At 37.0% G+C, this 19,636-nt stretch overlaps 1 protein-coding gene across 1 annotated transcript in view; it reads right to left on the bottom strand.

Moving 5' to 3' along the window:
- LOC117236337 (peroxidasin-like) overlaps positions 1–19,636 on the bottom strand; it is a 343,800-nt gene that overhangs the window by 20,844 nt on the left and 303,320 nt on the right. The window contains exon 8 of the mRNA XM_033499179.1: positions 3,165–3,304. Within this exon, the coding sequence (XP_033355070.1) occupies positions 3,165–3,304 (140 nt within the window). The remainder of the gene's footprint in view (positions 1–3,164; positions 3,305–19,636) is intronic.

The following is a 19,636-nucleotide window of genomic DNA, read 5'->3' as shown; positions in this document are numbered from 1 at the left end:
GCAGTAAATATAATCTCTATTGTACAACAACGATGGCTAGTCCGAACGAGGATTCGTTACACGCCCCTAAACCTAACGTTAACCCGACATATATACGAAAACAATTTTCCACATTGCTGCAAATATGGTATGAATATGTTGATTATCAACTTCGTCACATTTTTACAATTAATATGTGTAAACAATTTTCAGTGATTTCTTGTCTTTCTGCGATTAAAATTCAAAGGCAGCATTATTCGTTCGAAAAACGGAATTCAGAACTTTAAATAGAACGTTGTCAACGATTTCAAAATGTCTGTTCTGCGAACTATGAGAATTTAATTATATAAAAAGGCTGTTTCAATGTATGGTCGAAAAGCACAAAGAATTCGTAAGCAACAATAGCGAAACGAAACATTGTTATCGAACAGTGGCTTGTCTCGCGTTAGATTAAGCTCTCCAGTCTTTTCCAAGGCTGACCGTTGTAATCTCCGCAAATCGAGTTGCGGTAAACAAGTATCTGCCTGAAAACCTTCAATTACTACGTTCCAACCAATTAAACCATTTTCCAATTGAAACATTTACAGCGATTGTAGAAGTATGATACTACATGCTTATTAAATGGCTTGTATGCTTTGGAAAGTCGAATAATTTGTTAATTAATATCTAAAGTTTTATCATTCGAGTCCTTGTTGCGTTGATTTGATCTGTTCCTTTGTGCGAAAAGAACCACATTTATGAATTAATAAATAAAATGAAATAATAAATGAAATAATAAAATTTTTCTACTTCAGACAAATGGAACGCTTTTAATTATAACAGAATCCTCTGACAACTTGTGCAAGATAAAAATCATCTATCTGCTGGATATCTGCTATTTAAAATCGATATCAAGATTCTAATTCCAAATATTTAATTTCAATTTAATTTCAAAATCTGTGTCATTTTCGTTTAAAATTTACACACCACGATCCGTGCTCCTCAGCTTTTCTAAATTTTCCACAAAGAACGAACAAGTAAAAGAATTATGTGTAATTCTGTTTTGTATAAATTCACACGGCTGTAAACGAATTTACAAATCCACGTGGAAATACCGCATAATTTCTGGTTCGCGTGTTTTTGTTCTGTTTACTTATGCGACATAATATTAAACGCGGAATATGCGTGGTCGTTGCGCATAATTTTCGGCTATGCCGCGTAATTCACTTTGACGTGTATTCAAAGTTGTCCGCAAAAGACACACAGAACCGTTCGACGCGTCTAATGCACAAGGCCAGTTTATTTCAAACAACCGCCAGTTCATTTCCAACACTCCGTCCTAATATTCGTTTTTGAAATTTCGCGAACGAAGGCAAATAGTTTGACGTTGAAACGTCGACAATAACAGCTCCACAAACCTTTTTTTTTTTTTTTTTTTAGATACAAAATTTAATTCCTCCTATTGCAAAAATTATTATAATTATTCGAATTTAAAAGTTCTCATTATTCTCTTGTATCGTATAACTGGAATTTTTGACACTTTCATCGCCGATGTTAAACTATGTGCAAGACAATTTGCTTTTGTAAATGTTCTTCAAAAGTAGAAATCTTAAAAAATGTAAAAACATAGATATACGAATAAAATAATTATATTGAATTTGAAAAGATTATTTCAAAGTAGAAATTAAATTATTTAATCCATTGTAATGATGAAATTAGAAGCTTAATTATAAAATAGAACAGTATATTGACGTTTATTAGCGATCGTAATCGTGCAATCGTCGTTAAAACGAATGTATCCTTCCCATATTTATATTTTACGATTAAACTTTGGAATTTTAATCACTTTATAATGACTTCGTGTCATGCACTGGTTGATTGTGTCGTTAATCACTTTGCTTCACTACTGTCATTCGAAATAGCGACATTTCACTAATACATCATGGTTAAATCTTCATTTCTGTCGACATTATGATTGATTGTGAAAAACTGCCTTAATGCTTCTGAATTCTGTACCTGTGTAATCGTATAAAATGAAGTATATCAATGTTATTTAATGGTAATAAGCTTGTACAATGTACAATTAGAAAGCGATCGAAATATCGTTAGTCGTTCTTATCTTTTACTTAATTCAGCAATTAAATAATTCGAAGATCGACAATTTTTTGAACGATCGAGTGATTTTATAAATTTTTGACACCTATAGCTATCGATTTAATTATTAGATATTCGTCTATAAAAATAATGAAATTTACGGTACATGATCAAAACAGTGAAGGAATTATAAAATAATGAAATTGAATTCCGCGAGAAATAACTAAGTATCTAAGTATTCACAGGTATATTTTACAAATTTTAAATTATCTTTCTGCGCAGGAAATATTCGAATTTCAATAATATTAACATATTCGGGTGTTCGAAGGATATCTACAAATTTACCCAACAGTTTACAAACTTTCACTTTCAACGAACCAAATTATCATAATGGCTGCCATTCTTATACACATCTGCTACTGAAATATTGACTATACAAACACGTATTTACATTTTCGACAGTTCATGCATGACGCACACACGCTTGCGAGAATGCTTAAACATCTATAGAAACATTTCACGAATACACAGGGTGGTTGGTAACTGGTGGTACAAGGGGAAAAGGGGTGATTCTACGCGAAAAAAGAAGTCGAAAATATAGAATAATAATTTTTTTTTCAATTTTTCCATCGAGACAACCATCTACAGTGAGATCCGTTATAACGTACCGCACGCGTACCGAGCGAAAATTCAAAACCGATTTTCTCGAAAACAAAGCCTCAAACGAAAAATTTTTATTCTATACTTTCGACTTCTTTTTTCGCGTAGAATCACCTCCTTTCCGCTTGTACCACCAGTTACCAATCACCCTGTATATTGTAATTTCATAAATAAGTGTAAATTATTTTATCACATTTTTTAATAAGACAATGTATACATTTCATAATGTTCGGAAAACAGAAAGTAGAGAAAATTAATGAAATTGTTATGCATAACGTCGGGGTGAATCAAGAGCCTCGACGCTAAAGTATGAAAAGCTGGAGTTAACCAATTTGAGAAAGGATCAAGAGAATTTGTATTAAGACTAAAAAAAAGAAGATGATAGAAAGTGGTACGCAACAGCGAATACAATGGTTCGAAAGTAATCGAATGTTGGCCAGAAACAAACGTACCGTTTAACACGTGGACGGAGACCGTGGTAGCTGCCGCGACATCCGCCAAAGCGCAACTGTAATTCCCGCTGTCTTTTTTATTCGCGTTGGCAATGTAGAGCCTGGATATCGCGCCGCTGGCGCCCATGTCAGTCTTCACGCTGAAACAGAAAGCAGAAACGATCTCACATAGCAACGAAAACCACAAAGTCGATGTGGTTTCATCGTTTAACGAAAAGCAGACGCGAATGGCTTCTTGCAGTTTGGTTGCTCTTTGCTGGCTTTTCAGGCAAACACGGAAAATGACCAGAGGTAAAGGAGTTTGCTTTGAGCGGAGAATAAGAAGGTAAGGACGAGCGAAGAGGAAACGGAAAGGTCGAGGAAGAAACGGAAAGACGGCGGGGCTCGAGGGCGGATAAAACCTGTGAAGAATGGCGGCTGGATGGATTGTTATTCTACTCCTGGGTCGTTGACCCGTTCCAGAGAATCGTCGTGGAATACATTCAATCTCCGCTCGTGGCTTTGAAGCCTGAGAACTTTGACTAGATTTCGTCGTTGATATCCTGTGCTTATGATGGAAAAAGAGATGATAATGGGAAGAAGGTTAGTTGTTCATTGGTCGCGATATTCGTATTTTAATGGACAAATATTCCTGGCAGATCGTACATCATTTTATTTATAGTAATTGTAAAAAGTACATGCGCGCTGTTGTATTTATTATGGTATTTGCAGAGTAATTAATCAGAACCAAGTGAAAAACTTCATTGAAACACGATTCATGCGGAAAATCAACCTCGCAACGATAATACGTAGTTGTAATAATATTTACTAAGAGAATAAAATCATTTCCAGGTTTTTTGTTCGTAATTTTATAATCAAAGCCCTGGGAAAAACTGTACTACAAAATACGTGTTACAAAATGAATGTATTGTTATATATTATTCCAAAGCTGATGGGTACATACGATACGTCAATAAAGTTGATCGATATAGCTGTAACACAAGGAAATTCAACAGCCCCAAACCCACTGGAAGAAACCCAACGGAACGATACCAACCAGAAATGTTTCCGGAATTTCGTTACACAATGAAGCCAATATAATCATGGTCAGAGTTATCGAGAGTTTTCGAAGAGCTGAATTTACCACGTTCTGTCTTTCCTTAAAATCTCCAAGTAGTCCTCTTGTTCGTTGGAAAAATCGTTGGTTTTTCTTTGGCGCGCAGAGAAAAGAGAGAAGGGCAAGAAGAGAGTGTAAATCAAGTTGCACCCTTGGTGAAGCGTCTGCTCGTGACAGATCGACCGTTCTTCCAGAGTTCCGTTACCCTCGCCGAAGATGTGGAATGGAACAGTCGCGGACCATATTACGCGCCCTTAAAATACCGTAGCCTATCCAACAGGAAACACTTTCGTTCGATTTACGGGACGCACCGACTGGTAATGACGTAAACGAATTTACGAGTATATTTGAAACAGCGACGAGAAAACACTCGAGGAATGTTCTGTTATCGCGCGTTCTCTTAAGCGGTGACAATGTTCAATCACAGTATGGAAAAACGATCTATCCGCAGGGCGAATCAATTTTATTCTTAGCGATAAATAATGAAGATTTTTACAAAAAATTTCTTCCAAATTCTTTTTCTCGATTAGCATTCGAACGCTCTTATAGAGAGTGGCATAGAAAAATTGTCGACTATGTAGAATTTCCATATTATCATAAATTCGAGAAATGATTATTATCGTTGAGATTATCAGATGTATGAACAGAGAAACGCGTGGATAAATTGTAAGGTAGAAAATATATTTTCATACAGAAGTGTAAGTACAAGTAGGAATACAACTCGAGCTGGTCCAGATCCGCACGCTAGCAGTGTTACCCTATAACTGAAAACCCCGAAGCCAACGCCTATCTACTGTTTATGGTCTGCCTTCGTCCCAGTCTTTCGTCTATACGCTGTCGATGGCTTCGGTGCTTGAGAAAACTAAAAAGACCAGATGTAGAGTTTTCTTAGAAGTGGTGACCACTTCAACAATTATTATTATTATTATTATGCAGCGGCACATGCGTCATAGGACGTTGTTTTGCGTCATGCCGTTGTTTTGCCACAGGGGATTAACACAGTTACGACGCACAAAATGTAATAAACAAATTCTGGACAAAGCAATGTCGCTGCTACGTGCAAGAGTCAACCGGAGACAAGTTCAAACCTTCCGGGAACCCCCTCTCCCTCGAAGAGTATAAATAGACGACCATGTTCTCCAGACATCAGTCGTCGAGATCATCAGTCGAGGGAATAAGTATAACAAGTCTAGCGCATCAGCATAACAATTAGTTTCAGTATCGAGTATCCTTGTAACGAATAGCATCGAGCGAGCAACGCTTATGATTAACTCTGTATTTTACATTTGAAAAATATCTGTAAATATATTTGACGAAATCAACTGGTCTCGTTATTAATTTGACATTAGAACTACCGATAGTTAACAGGAAGCTATTCCTACCAAAATCAGTAAAAATGACCGGACTTTACAAAATACGTAATAATAGAATATTTTTATATTTATCGATTTATTACTTTCTTACAAAAGGAATTCCATGTTATGTAGTACATTTTTGGTATTATTAATCCATCTGGGTCCATGGTCGATCTAAACGAGGGTTGACACATTTATAAAATTGTAGAACCAGTGATTTTCACTGGAGTGGTATTTCTGGCGTTAACATGTAGCGATCTAGCGATCGATCCGGAATTTTCCCGATATCTGATATCTGATAAAAATTTGAAAAACGCGTGGCAAGTTGTAGAAAACGAGGAAACTGGTTAATCGGGGTTCGATAAACGGATCGCAGCACCCTTTTACGCTTTGACAAGTACCAGTCATTTTGACTGCTATTGGTACAAATAGCCTTGATACAAAATTATTTTCAGTTTGAATACATAAAAAACGAAATAAAATTCATTATATCATTCTTTTAGTTATCGTTGCGAAGGTCGTAACATCATTGTGGAAGAAAATATAACAAGAAGTAGGAGTTTTAAAATAAAATTATAAGGCCAGTCAATTTGACTGATGTGGTAGTTCTAGTATTAACCAACACGTCTCATCGTTCATCGCAATTATTATTATATTACAATATCTATAAATTATATCATCGTTACGTCATACAAGTATCTAATTACCGTTATGCCATATCATTATGTTATTATTCTTACGTTATAGTTAGCGAATGTAAATATTTCTATGAAGGCCTAGATACATGGAGTCAGCGTTTGATACGTGGCGTTGACCTACGTAGATGTGGAAGATCTAGATATTGCCTCCCTCGGGCAATTAATTCTAGATCCAGAGATTCAATATCTAAATGGTCTAGATCTTGCATTAAGCAGGTAGCAAGATAATCTAAACGAGATCTAGAAACGTTACATGTCCAGCATCGAAATTTTCAACAAAAAAAAAATGCTTGAAAACTAAATTTTTCATACGGCAGAGAGCAACAATCGATGGGTCGAAAACAAATCATGTTATTTGGAGCTGCCAATTCTACGTATGCAAACCTAGTGTCTTTATCGCGTACAATTTCACTTTATTTTATCAATTTATTTGAAAAACAAACATTCAATTACGGCTGTCTATGAAATTGATGAAATGGATTTTTGCCGAAAAACTTTTTCACAACTCGGCGAGGACAGTAACCATATTTTCGAAATAAAATCAATCGAATGCCGGGAAAATATTTTTTCTGTTACGCGGGCGAATTTATAAATGTCGAATGAAAAGTTACAGAGAGCTCAATTAGCGTATTGTTCGATGCGTTTTGTCTCAATAGAGTCGTTTCATCGTAGTCGATTTATAGAACAAGAAACGAAATTAACGATGTACGCGTCGATACAGTAGAATGCAAAACTATTACGTCTATGCGTAGATTCATAAATTCTTTTATTTCTGAATTTCTGTGCGCGTAACATAGTTTTTAATTTACTTGCTCCCTGTAACTAAAATATTTTATACACGCTATTTTACACAGATTATGTATCTACATAGATTACATGCCTCAAGAAAGTTCGAAATATCGTTATCGAAATATTTAATAACACGAACTTTGTGAAAATTTCATGAATTATCTATATAACATATTTTACTTCGGACATACATATATACACGTATTTCCTATATTTCGAAATGAGAGTAAAATTATTTTCATAGTGAAAGTTGCAAACGAGATATTTTCTTTCCACCGTGAAAATTCTAAATGAAAGATATTCCCTTTCGCAGACTATTCTTTTCACAGGTTTAGGAAGCTTTAGTTAGCCGAGCAATCCAAATTTAATATTGCACGTCGTTTTTCTTCGTGCCTGTTCCTTGACAGAGGTTATAACCGTGATACGCAATATACCAACGTTTGAGAAACACTTGGGCACTTAGATTTAGGGTTATATACCTCTGAAGATGGCTAGGGCAAGTGTTGTTACTCTCTTTCGATTATTTGCCCGAGAACTTCTCCGAGAGCTACCTTAAGTACGCCGAAATATTGCTTCCTCCGGCTAACTCGTATTTTCGAAAACGTCCGCGACGATGAATCAGCGTTTATTTTGCATTCGGTTATCTCGAATGACCAATATCATTTATCATTGATATATCGTTCCATTGCATAAAAGAAATACTTGCTTCTTAGCTGCTTGGATTCGTCTAGTTATCTCTTAGCTGATGTGCAACAAAATTACAAGATTATACGTAAAACGATCAAAGTTGAGCTGAAAAACTTACTTAAAATTAACAAAGACATGACAACATTCTTGCAGATGCCAATTTCACTGCAGGTCCACCAGTCCGTTTAATTTCATTTCCACTTACGATTATGTAATCGCAACTTATCAGAAATAAGGAAGTATCCAGATACTGCAGATTTTGTTATTAATGACGCAATCACTTAATTGCCAACCCAATATTTTAATCAAACACGCGACGCGACTGGAATCAGATCGGGATTTTCTCCCCCATTGCACGGCTGTAATGATCGAACAGGAAGATCGCAAAGGCTGGATTTCAGGAAGACGGAAGGGAAAGCAACGAGCAAGAGTAACGATAACGGGGTGGCAACAAGTGCTCTTAACGCCCTAACGGTTTTCCTCGCGGTGGTTCTTGAGGGACGTTGCCGATACGCCTCAAAGGTCTCGTGATACTCCTTAGGCGAGCAGGTTTCAACCGAGGAAACGGTTATGGGGCTAAAAGGAAGTTGCAGGATGGCGTCCGAATGAATTTTTAAACCGGCCCGATGCGCTGGAATGCGCGGCAACAGTCTCGTTTCCCGAGTTTCGCTCTCCACCCTTTCTTGCACCCGAACCACCATTCTTTCCCTTTTGCGGTAACTGTCGTCCTCCCTTTTCTCCGATCTCTTTAACCTGCCTTCTTTAAATTCCGTTCCCCTGTGTCCGATGTCACGAAAAAATTCGCTGTAATTCCTACTTGGTCGCTCACCCTTCTCCCATTTTTCATTCCTTCGGCTTTCTCACACTTTATTAAACGATCGGATGATGTAATTAGTTGGAATACGATGTTATATGTATTAGTGTAGTATCGGGTGAAAACCCTGAGTAATTAACACCTTACCGACCGCCAGCTCAGCTCTGTTTCGGTTTAGACTCTCCAATACCATTCTTTTCGTTCATCGCGAACGGTAAGTTTTTCAAATTGGTATTCAACTGTGGGAGCTTACAAAGCAACGCGACTGACTCAACCGAGCAAGGTACCTTAGTACTAAATAACAAATTACTGCTCAAATAATGAGAAAGATTGTCGGCGACAAGAAGCCGATTAATAGGCTTAACTAGGTCGGCAAAGTGTTAAGAATTTGACCATGGGATTTGTGCGTGCCAGGTATACAGTGTAGTATTGGAAAAAATCCTGGGTAATTGAGGTCTACTTGACCATGGGACATGTGCGGGCCAGGTATGCCGAAGCCAAAGTATAAAAGGTAGCCGTGAGTGAGTTCGAGAGCTCTTTAGCGTTGCCAGCGTGGTCAGAGAGTGTTGACCGCGTTGGGGGTGGTGTTGTCAGCGTTGTCAAGTAGTGTGGTCTAGTCACGTTGTGACGAGAGGAGTTAGTGACGAATGACGACTGCGTGCACATAGACTGACGAAGCATCATACTTGATTTTGTGTTGGCATGAACGATATTGAAATAAATCACACCGTTACCAAACAAACTAGCACGCTATTCTTATTTCCTATATTAGTATCATATATATCGTAAAATATCTTTCGTACAATAGACGAAATACACTGAGAGAATGTTTCTTATAAGAATGGTTCGTGTATACAGTGGCTGACATAATCCCATGGAAAATATTCCAACAATTACCATTTTTATGAATATGTTACGTGCATCGTGCGAAATCTTTCGAAATTTCTTCGCATTGCAACGACATCGACGACGAGATTGCGATAGCTTGGAGTGAAACTCGTTTACGACAGCCTCTACATTTGTAAAGATACGTCTGTCTCGCTAATTTGTCACAGTCATAAAAACGATCAGAAACGCATTATCGAGCCACGATACGAAAGTCCGGAATATTTCAAGTAACTACAAAGAGAGGAACATCTATCAACTCGGAAACGTTTTGAAAGGGGAAAAAGAAAGGGTCGAAATGAAGTGGTCAAAACGGTTTCTAATTCAGGTCGGGCGTTGTCGTTGGCCTTTGCTCGCACGTCACAAGAGAACACGTGTGACGATAATTGTCCATCGGACTTCGTGTAACAAAGCTCGTGACATCGATCCATGCGATCCGACTCGACCTGGAATTCTCTCGATTGGCACCCTGGGACAGATATTCACGCCATTTACCATTCCACGATTGTTCTCCCCACTACGAGCGTAACGCGTACACGCTCGTGTTTCGCGCATTTTCGACCGGCCCATTTTTTCCTCGCGATGCCTTTTAATCCTATAAACGGCACAATGAAGCTGTCAACTTTCCACAAACTGCAAAACAAACATAAACGAAAGGGAAAAATCAAAACCACGAGAAACCCGTGTTCGACGTTTGCGTATTAGATGTTCGGAGCTTCGTGTAAATTGGTATCGATAAAAAGTTTAGGTATACGCGTTAACTTTCTGATGAAAAATGAGTAACGAGATTACGTGGTCTGATTATATCGTCCAAATTCGGTGATTTGATAAATTAGGAGTCCTGATATAAGATCCTTGTACACTGCTGCTTATTTTAGACTTTCTATCGCTTTAATATATAGTAACAATAAGGCTTTAATAAGTTCAGGTCGACCGTACACTTATAAACTTATAACACAGCGATTAATTCATAAACGAGAAGTAACAAGATTGAACGAATGCTTTGAGTAATCGTACTTTAAAAAACCAGATAAATCTTTTGCATTTAATAACTCTTCTGCTATAAAGAACATTTACAAACTTTAAAACCGTGGTAACACAGGTAGAAACTTTTTTACAAATAAATCAACTTTTCTACGTCTATAAATGTCTCGGTAAATCTACCCTTAAACATTCGTCATTGTTAGACGAGCGTTACGGTATCATGGCGAATAAAAAGCGATGAAAAACGTAACTAAATAGCTTTTCTTCTGTCCCTCTCATTACGCAAGCACGAAAAATAATCACCAGCTTTCACGTTGCTTGTCAAGAATCTTTTCTCCTTGCTTTTTCCCCTTTTTTCACCTTTCCATCACTTGGTAAAAATAATTGGCAAATTCAGTGAGCAAGAATAGCCCAGTCGCAAGGTGAAAACTCGAAGCAATAGGACAATGCATTTTTAATAACATTCCCGTGTCAATCTTTCTCATCCCGTTTCCTGTCTTTAGTCCCGAATCCCAATCCACCAGATCCACGAAATGGAGAACCGAAGGCACCACCCTTCTGTGTATTCACCCTCGCTTCCACTTCCGCGTCATCGCTTCATATTCGCAAGAATTTAATTTCGTGCGTTTTTCCTTCACCGGTGTGAATCATGTCAGGGAAAATCAACGAATCGCCCGATTCAATTTTCTACGATCCCTTGTCCGTTCCTGGACACCCGACTACGCTTTATGGGAAAGTCAGTCGATCGAATTGGAACTGTGGCAAGACGTTTGATAGAATAGAATAGGCAAAATATTTGTCCGGCGAAAAATCGTAGGGTAAGTTAGGGTTACGTTCTTAACTTAAGCTAAGGAATTTCCCTTGTATTTCAATGTTTTCGAAATTCGATTACGAGCAATTTTTTTTTTCATAATCTTCGCGATCGATGGTATTTGTTTCATGGATAAGGTACAATGAACGTTTACGAATATTAATTAATTTCAAAGTCACGGTAAAACACTTGGATAAATTTCTTCTTCGAATTTACGGTATAGAGACTGCAAGATAGCTTTGTTCGAATTGAGCTAACAAGTAAATTCTTGGATCGTAATTGTACACTGATTTGAGCGGACGAAGTAATCAGAGATGCCAAACGCATAACATACATTCCTTAGTCTGCAAGCTATGTGCTTGAATGGTAGTGATTAGAATTTTCTTTAGGAGAAGTCAGAAAATCAAAATTAATCTGTTTACGAGACTCGAGAAATTTTTCACACGATTCTTTTGTTACTTATTATAGCGAGAAAGCATAATCCATTGAATAAGAATTGATACAATATAAATAAAAATGCCTAGTATTTGACTAATGTAGATTATCATAAATATTATTAAGGAAACTTTCCGATAATATCTGTCTGGAAATCGATAATAATTTCGTAAATAAATAACAACGAAGAAAAAAGAAAGAAAAGAAATCGAGAAAGAGTAGCTAACACGAAATTAAACGATGGATTTATTGGGTTGGCAACTAAGTGATTGCGGATTTTGTCAATACCACCTAATGGTAAAATCCGCAATCACTTAGTTGCCAACCCATAGAACGAAAGGGCAGAGAAACGCGAGGAAATCGATAACTTAGCCTTTTTTTATAGCAGGGCGTGATATTCTCCGTCATATTTTTCCTTTTCGCGTGCTTATTTCCGGGTTAATCGCGAATTACGAGGAAGTTCCAAACGATCCTGGCGGAAGCGACTTTTCCACAATCATAAAGCTGCGCGGAAGTTCGGGTTCGGCTCAGTTATGAAAGTTTCAGCAAAGAATTCGGTGATTAAGTAAATTGTCGAGAACCGATCGTGCGGATTTCTATAGAGCTCCGATAGTATCGAATTCCTTTTAGCGAGTAAAACTATTCTTGTTTAGTTCGCCAAGAGGGGACCTGGATTGGCACGATTTTTTAACGAAATTAAATTGAATAACGCTATTAAATTGGAAATGTCACGTGTGTTGTATGTATTTGGATTAAAATTAAAATTCTCCTCTATATAACGCGTTTTTTATTTTGTTAACATTTAAAATAAAATGTCACGCGCATTACGCATGTATTTGAAACGAAGTAAAATTTATGTGTATTATAAAATTCTACAGTCACGTGCAATGTATAATAATTGAATTTTGTCGCAAATACGAGAAAATGAAAGTTAATACGTTGTAACTTTGTTTTTAAGTAATTTTCATAGTAGAAACCAATTAACTTGTCAACATTGCTAAGAGATATGTTCAACGGCATAATTAAAATTCGTTACAGTTTAATTTTGGAAATGTTAAATCTTCATTTATCAGAGTCACTGCTCTTCATCCCCTTAGGAAATATCCGATGCGAATAAATTGACATTTTCATTTCAGTTTATTCGCTTCTAATATTTTAAATCGATTAGATCCTCTCATCTCTAGTCTTCCTCTCATCTATAGTCTATAGACTATGCTTCGACGTCTCGACGAAAATCTCTCAAGTTTAATCGAAAGTTTAATTCAAAGAGTAGGCTACTATCGGGCTTTGAAAGCAGTTCCTTCTTTTCCTTGGTCACGTATCTAAAATATCATCCCTACAATTTCACCCCTGTGAGTACCTCGATTACCCACCCATAACATTCTTTCGATTCCAATTTCACTGGTTTCGTTTTGCTGGTTCGGGGCTCGTACACCATCTGAAATTCACTGTCATACGAACACCGTCCACCGTTTCTCTATTTCGATAGAGACATTCTTTTAATATTCCTCGATTAAATAAACTGTGCTGTTCAAAAAAATTTGTTATTTCCTTTTTACTTACAAAGTCTTCATCTAATCCAAACTACGAAGTTCCCGATCGCAACGTGTAATTAAAAATCTAATATTCTCCGTGCATTTTCTCAAAGAAGAAACATCAAAGCGCGAAGATCGAACATATTTCGAAATCTCGATGAAATCCAAACTACAAAGTTTCAGTTTCATCATTTTCGAAACTCAGTGCGCGATTAAAACTCCAATCTTTCTAGTTCACGATATATCTCTTAACGTCGAAAGAACATCAAAGCTTGTGCAGTAAACGGTAGCTCTAGCTACAAATAAATGCACAAAAGGGAAAGGGAAAACACTAGAACTTCCAAAAAAGAAAAAAATACGAAGAAACGTATACACATAGACGGTCGGGAACAAAACGCAGCTTGCACCTTTAAATCTCCAGGCTGGGCCGCCGCTAGCGAAATTCATTGTGGCTGCGTAAACGACACGATGCGAAAAAAAATTCCTGGGTCGAACGCGAAGGAGGTGGAGCCGTGCAAGGGTTGAAGTCCACGGCTACGGGCTGCGCCAGGCTGCTGGAAGGGGCGAAAGAGCAACCGAGAGGGAGAGAAATTGCGGGTAAATTTCGTGGCAGCGCGTTGGAATTAAATTCCAAAAGAGCGAAAAGCGCGATGCTCGGTTTTGGGGATCGTTAGACAGCGGAATGTATCGTTCGGTATGCGATAAACTGACAATTCGGTTTGCAAGCGAGCTCTTCCCATTCTGGCATCGTGATCCTATTGATTAAAAGCATCGAATATCATGGTACATTTATCCACTCCACTGTTTCTCTTTGTAACATTTTTCAACGATATAATTTACGTTTTAAACAGTTTTCAAGTAAATGCAATGAAAAGGATTTTTGGAATTTTGGAAAACGAAAGTAGGAATCGTGGAAATCCATCTGCATCGAACGTGTTAAGGAACTGGAATTCGATATCTAACCTTTAGCTGACGACGCTAATTTAGTTACATTTTTTAACTGTCAGATGTAAATGGGGTATATTAATTTTAGAAGCGAAGATAGATTTGTATTAGGTTGTCCGAATTTCGTTTTATAAGGAAATAATAGATGCGCAATGTTTTTTGTTTTATATTAGTTTATTGAATTATGCATGAACGTAATAGTAGAAATATACCGAAATGGATCATACCTAATTCGATAAAATAAATAAAACAGAAATTGCTGTTTATCTACTATCATCTTATGAAACGAAAGGAACTTTTCGGACAACCTAATAGGAAGAGTCGAATATCTGGAAACAATGTGCAGTGTTTAAGTATTCCATTTATCTATTATATATATTGACTATTGTGAAAATTTCGATATGTATACCTCTGCTTTATTAGTATTTTGCAAGAATTTTGCTTTTGACATTGCCATTGATTAATATTAGTTCGCACGAGTCGCGTTTACATGTTTCTACCAACTCCGGTGCAGGTAAATTAATCCAACGATGCGGGTATAACAGAGAATCCGAAGGCCAGTACATTCGCTTCAATCATTTAACTAGGCGAAAAGGTTAAAAAGCGTGCGAGTAAAATGTTTTCAAGTATGCAAATGCATCGTGCGAATGCATAAATATGTGAAAATAATTTGCAGTTTAAGCAAGCGAAAATTTATGAAATAGTTGAATTATAGTTCTATTACACAGTTTTTTTTTATTAATTGCTACATTTATTGTTTGGTTTTTGTTACGTGCCTGTTTACAAATATTTCAATTGAACAGAGCTCATAGTCAACAAGTTCGACGCGAATATGCGAGATAATAAAATCGCCGGAAGAGTTTGCTAGAGGGAAAACGAACGAGATTATTAATTCAGAAACGAAGTACCATAATAACGAAAAACATGTTTCAAACGAAAGTTTTATTCGTATAACAGAAATTCTGCCCTCATTCGTGTTTCATTGGATTAGCTTCTTAAAAGCTACAGGACTTTCTATTTACTCTGTCTTCGCAATTTTTTCTTTTATAATCCACGTATCTGTATTTTAGAAATGTTGTTGTGCAAGACTTACGAAGAGTAGCTTTCAAATTTCCAAACGAAAATTATTATATTTCCAGTTTTTCCATTAATCACGATTAGACGATAAATTTACAGTGTCTAAAAATCAAAATTACATATCAACGAACGAGATCATCCCCTTGAGACTCTATAGGAGGTCTCAAACAAACCAAAGAAACTCGACCAGGCGACAACTTTACGGAACTCGTAAAGACGAATCCGTAAGTACGATCGAGCCAAATATCGACGAATGAAAGCCTCGATAAAACCATCGAACCCTATGATACCTTCCTGACACGTTTGCGAAGTTACGTTATAAGATGGTTTGTTGTTCATAGAACATTCCTTCTTTCTTCTTACAAAAGCGAAAAGAAAAACAAATGGTAATTTCTCGTTTCCGGATCAAGGTGGTTACTCAGCTACTTGTCTTGCTCGTTTCACGAGGATTAAAAATAGCTTCTCATGTTCTTTTAATTATAGAGCAACCCAGCCCTTCTTTGCAATCGCAATACCATCTGAAGTGTGTACGCATAGAGAACGTGAAACGGAATTCGTTCTACCGTCTCTGTTTTTCCCTTTTTACTGCCGATTCGAGGCAATAGCGTAATTTTTCATTTCTTTCGCAGATCTTCTTTCCTATGCGAGCAAATATTCCGCCGCGGTGCCTCTTATGGTAATCTTCCGGCTCGAACAAAGATTTCTACGCTTGAGAACGAGATTCATTCGAATTTAGAACTCTGTATTTATGTTAGCGGAACAACGAGATATCTTTTCTAGTTTCTCTTATAGGATAACGAAAGTAGCTGAAAGTAGAAATAGACTCATCATTGAAGACAGTCACTTGGGTCTTGTCAGCTGTGAATCAAACTCTGGATAATACTGAACAAGCTTTTACGTATGTGTCGTCCGTGATACTTGTAGCGCTGGCTGTAGATATCGCTGCTGGGGTACTGCTATTTTTCCCGAACGTCCCTATTGGTCCTGAACCTAACCATTATCACTATATTATTATTATATACTAAACCTATTTGTAACCTAAGGCGCTAACCACTGCGCTGCCGTCGTCCGACACTAGTCAGTGTCGAGTGGTGGTATTTGCTGTTGAGTGCCGCGCGTTGAGAACTAACGTTTGAGTATTAGTCGTGTAAAGTGAATTCTCATCTGTATATTCTTTCGTTGTAATCATTAGATCGTAAGGTGCAAAGTTACTTGTAACAATACGCGTTTTACCGATCTCAGAAGAAGATTCGTTTATAATAGGTGGAAGTAAAAAAATTTCGAGAAGAGTAAAAAGTTCCTAATTCTTAATCTTAAAACAGTAACATATGAAGCGACGTACAAAAATAAAAATATTTGTTATTATTGAGATATGTATAATTACAATTGCTACATTAGATTAGTAGGAGCGACACACGTACGTGAGTATGAGTGTATGGAAGTATGCGTGTGCACAGCGTCTGGAAAAACAGATGAATGCAACTGTTCCGCTAGCGGTGTGGTATAGAAGATGCTGAGACGCGTGCAAATGTATATCGACGAAGATCCTGCAAATCGTTTATTAAATAAATCTAAAACTTAATATAAATTCTAAGTGTAATCTTAGTGTTCCTTTACTTTTATTTCGGCGATTAAGATCCACAATTCTCAACAGTTATGAAGCAATTGTAATACATATGTTACAACTAACAATTGCTCAACGTTTGCACGTTGATGGTAAACTCGAAAGTATCCAACTCACAGACATTTATATCCCACAATCACGTGGTAAAATTAACGAACAGCTACAACGTAATAGTTCGATTACTCTCACTATGCTTTAATCCTCGATCCGTAGGAATAAAGCAATGGGATACAAATCTGTTCGCAGTTTCCCGAGTTGACTCCGGGTAAAGCAGATTGCGCGCGATGTAGACCAAGGGGCAGAGGCGAAAAAGAAGCGCATTACTCGAAACGCTACATGGAATTCGCGAAGGTCCCTCATCCCCTTATTTCCCCATGGAATTCCGCGGATTATCTTGGATTTTGTTGGCGCAATATCCCATCGCGTGTTCCTTTTTCATCGATCGGGGCGCGAGATGGCTAAGAGCAGAGTTGCTGTTGGAAATTCATTCCTCGAACGAAGCCCATACACAGCTCAAGAATTACATAGCATTCGAGTTTGCAATTTTTTAATTAAAACTTTAATCAAATATCTTTATTACCTAATGGTAATTTAGCACATTGTTGATCGGTCATTTTTTCTCTTTTATGCAAAATCGACCATTAACTTTATACACGAAAACACGAGTTCACCCGCGATTGATCAAAACTGTGTTAAAATATGTAACTATTCTGAGAAAGTATGTTGAACGATGGGAATACCATTATCTATAGAAAATGTGGAGCTCATAACAGAAACAAACTTCTTTTTTTTTATTATTTAATTTGTATTTTACAATTTATCCAGCTGGACATTTGGTAAATTTGTTTAACTTAATTGCCAAATAACACGTGGATGGCTATACCCAGAGGGATACTATCTTTGAGTGAAACAAGCTTTCACCATTTTTGTCTTTCTTCCACAAATATTTCTAATTCCTATTCGATATATTTCAATGGAAAATGTTCATTGCATTAGACAATTCTTACGAGTTAATTCTTATTAGATAATTTAAGAAAAAATATCCATTCTTCCAAAAGAGCGTATACCACGGTATAAATGTTAACGTAGAAATATCAAAATAAAATCGAGTACCTCGCAGTGCATTATTTGAGTTATCGCGTGAAAACATACGTCTGGAAGAAAGTTGAAACTGTGAAAACAAGGTGTTCCGTAGAAAGAGTCACGGAATCTCTGAACGCACAAAATTTTTGGATGATACCCCGTACGTGATTTATATGGGATCCATAAGATTTTATATCTCGAACGCAGCTGGAACGCGTTAAATCCTTCGAAACGGAGCTCAGTATGATTTTCATGGCTCTCCCTGTTTTTCTGTCGCGCAGCCTCGTTCCTTCTCGCTCGGCACGATCTCCCGTTATTTACAAACGAACGCGATACGCAATTTAGTTACAAATTGAAAGTTTGATGGAACCACGAGTTTGGGAAACGGTGGTACGGCGTGGAATCATCGGAAAAACTGAGAGCGATCGTTGATGCGTGGAACAATTTCGAAAGTCTATCAGCTTAGGCCGCGAAATAGGATCTGTTTCGCTGGAATTTGAAAAGTCGATGAATGGATCCTATGTAAAAAGAGAATATGGGAAATACGAGATATAAAAATCGGCCGGTTTTTGCATCGGGAACAAAGTAGAAAAATGTGAAACCGGATGAAAAGAATCGAACGATTTACTTGGAAAAAAAAATACAGGACATAGGAAAAAGGATGATCGCTGAGTAATGAAAAACGACGATCAAAGAACCAAATAAAAATCTATTTTCGTAGGAAATAGAAAGGAAAGTATGAAACTCGAGAAACACACAGCGAACGTTTAATGGTTGATAAAACGAAAATTCCAGATGGAAAAATCGAATTCGAAAGCTTAATAATCAAAGTAAAGGTAGGATTACAAGGAAATAATAGCAAAGGGGAATATTAAAAAGGGATTTCTACGTTATTCTCTCTCTTGACATTCGCGAGAGCGATATCGATATATCATATCTATCGGTGTTTAGAATTTATTGTTATTGTTATTATTATCAGATATTATTACTATTAGTCCCACTTCGTACATATCTTAATTTCTTTTAAAAGTTATTCGAACTCGTGATAATAAATTACAGAAGCAACACTTTATACAACTTTTCCTAGTTTATAAATGAAAAAGTGGAAGAAAGTTTGATACTGCAAATATTGTTTCTGAAGATTCATCCTGAAACGTATCGTTTTCCACGGATAAATAAACGTGTAGCAGTATGTTTTATTCTCTGGGAAGTTTAAAAGTCATTACGCATCCAGGTAAACGAATAGAAACGCAAAGTCGAACGATCAGATCTCTGACATTAAAAGTTACACGAAAACGCAAAGAAAGATTACAATACAACAAGAAGTTTCTCTAAACCAATTTCACATTTACTTTTATCCTGATTTTATCCTGTACTCTTTGGAAAGATTAACCTCGCTAAAAGCATAGCCGAAGAAAAAGAAAACAAAAAGCTCAGAGATGATAAGAAGAAATATAGGATAAAATTTTCCTCTCCCTTCCGTTTCTCTTCATTTATGGGAATCTGAGTAATGAGGTGGATACGAACAGTTACGTAATTACATTTATACGCGGCAGGTAATTAACTCTGCGAAGAAAAGGCAACTGTGAATGTGCTGTAACGGGGCTCGGGGGATGGTGCATTAAATTTAAAGGTTAGAAAGAGTGGCAAAGCG

This window comes from Bombus vosnesenskii, unplaced genomic scaffold (genome assembly GCF_011952255.1).
Source record: "Bombus vosnesenskii isolate JDL3184/JDL3185 unplaced genomic scaffold, Bvos_JDL3184-5_v1.1 scf7180000013348, whole genome shotgun sequence".
Classification (NCBI taxonomy): domain Eukaryota; kingdom Metazoa; phylum Arthropoda; class Insecta; order Hymenoptera; family Apidae; genus Bombus; species Bombus vosnesenskii.
The sequence above is the reverse complement of the archived record's forward strand: the minus strand, read 5'-3'. Positions and strand labels throughout refer to the sequence as shown.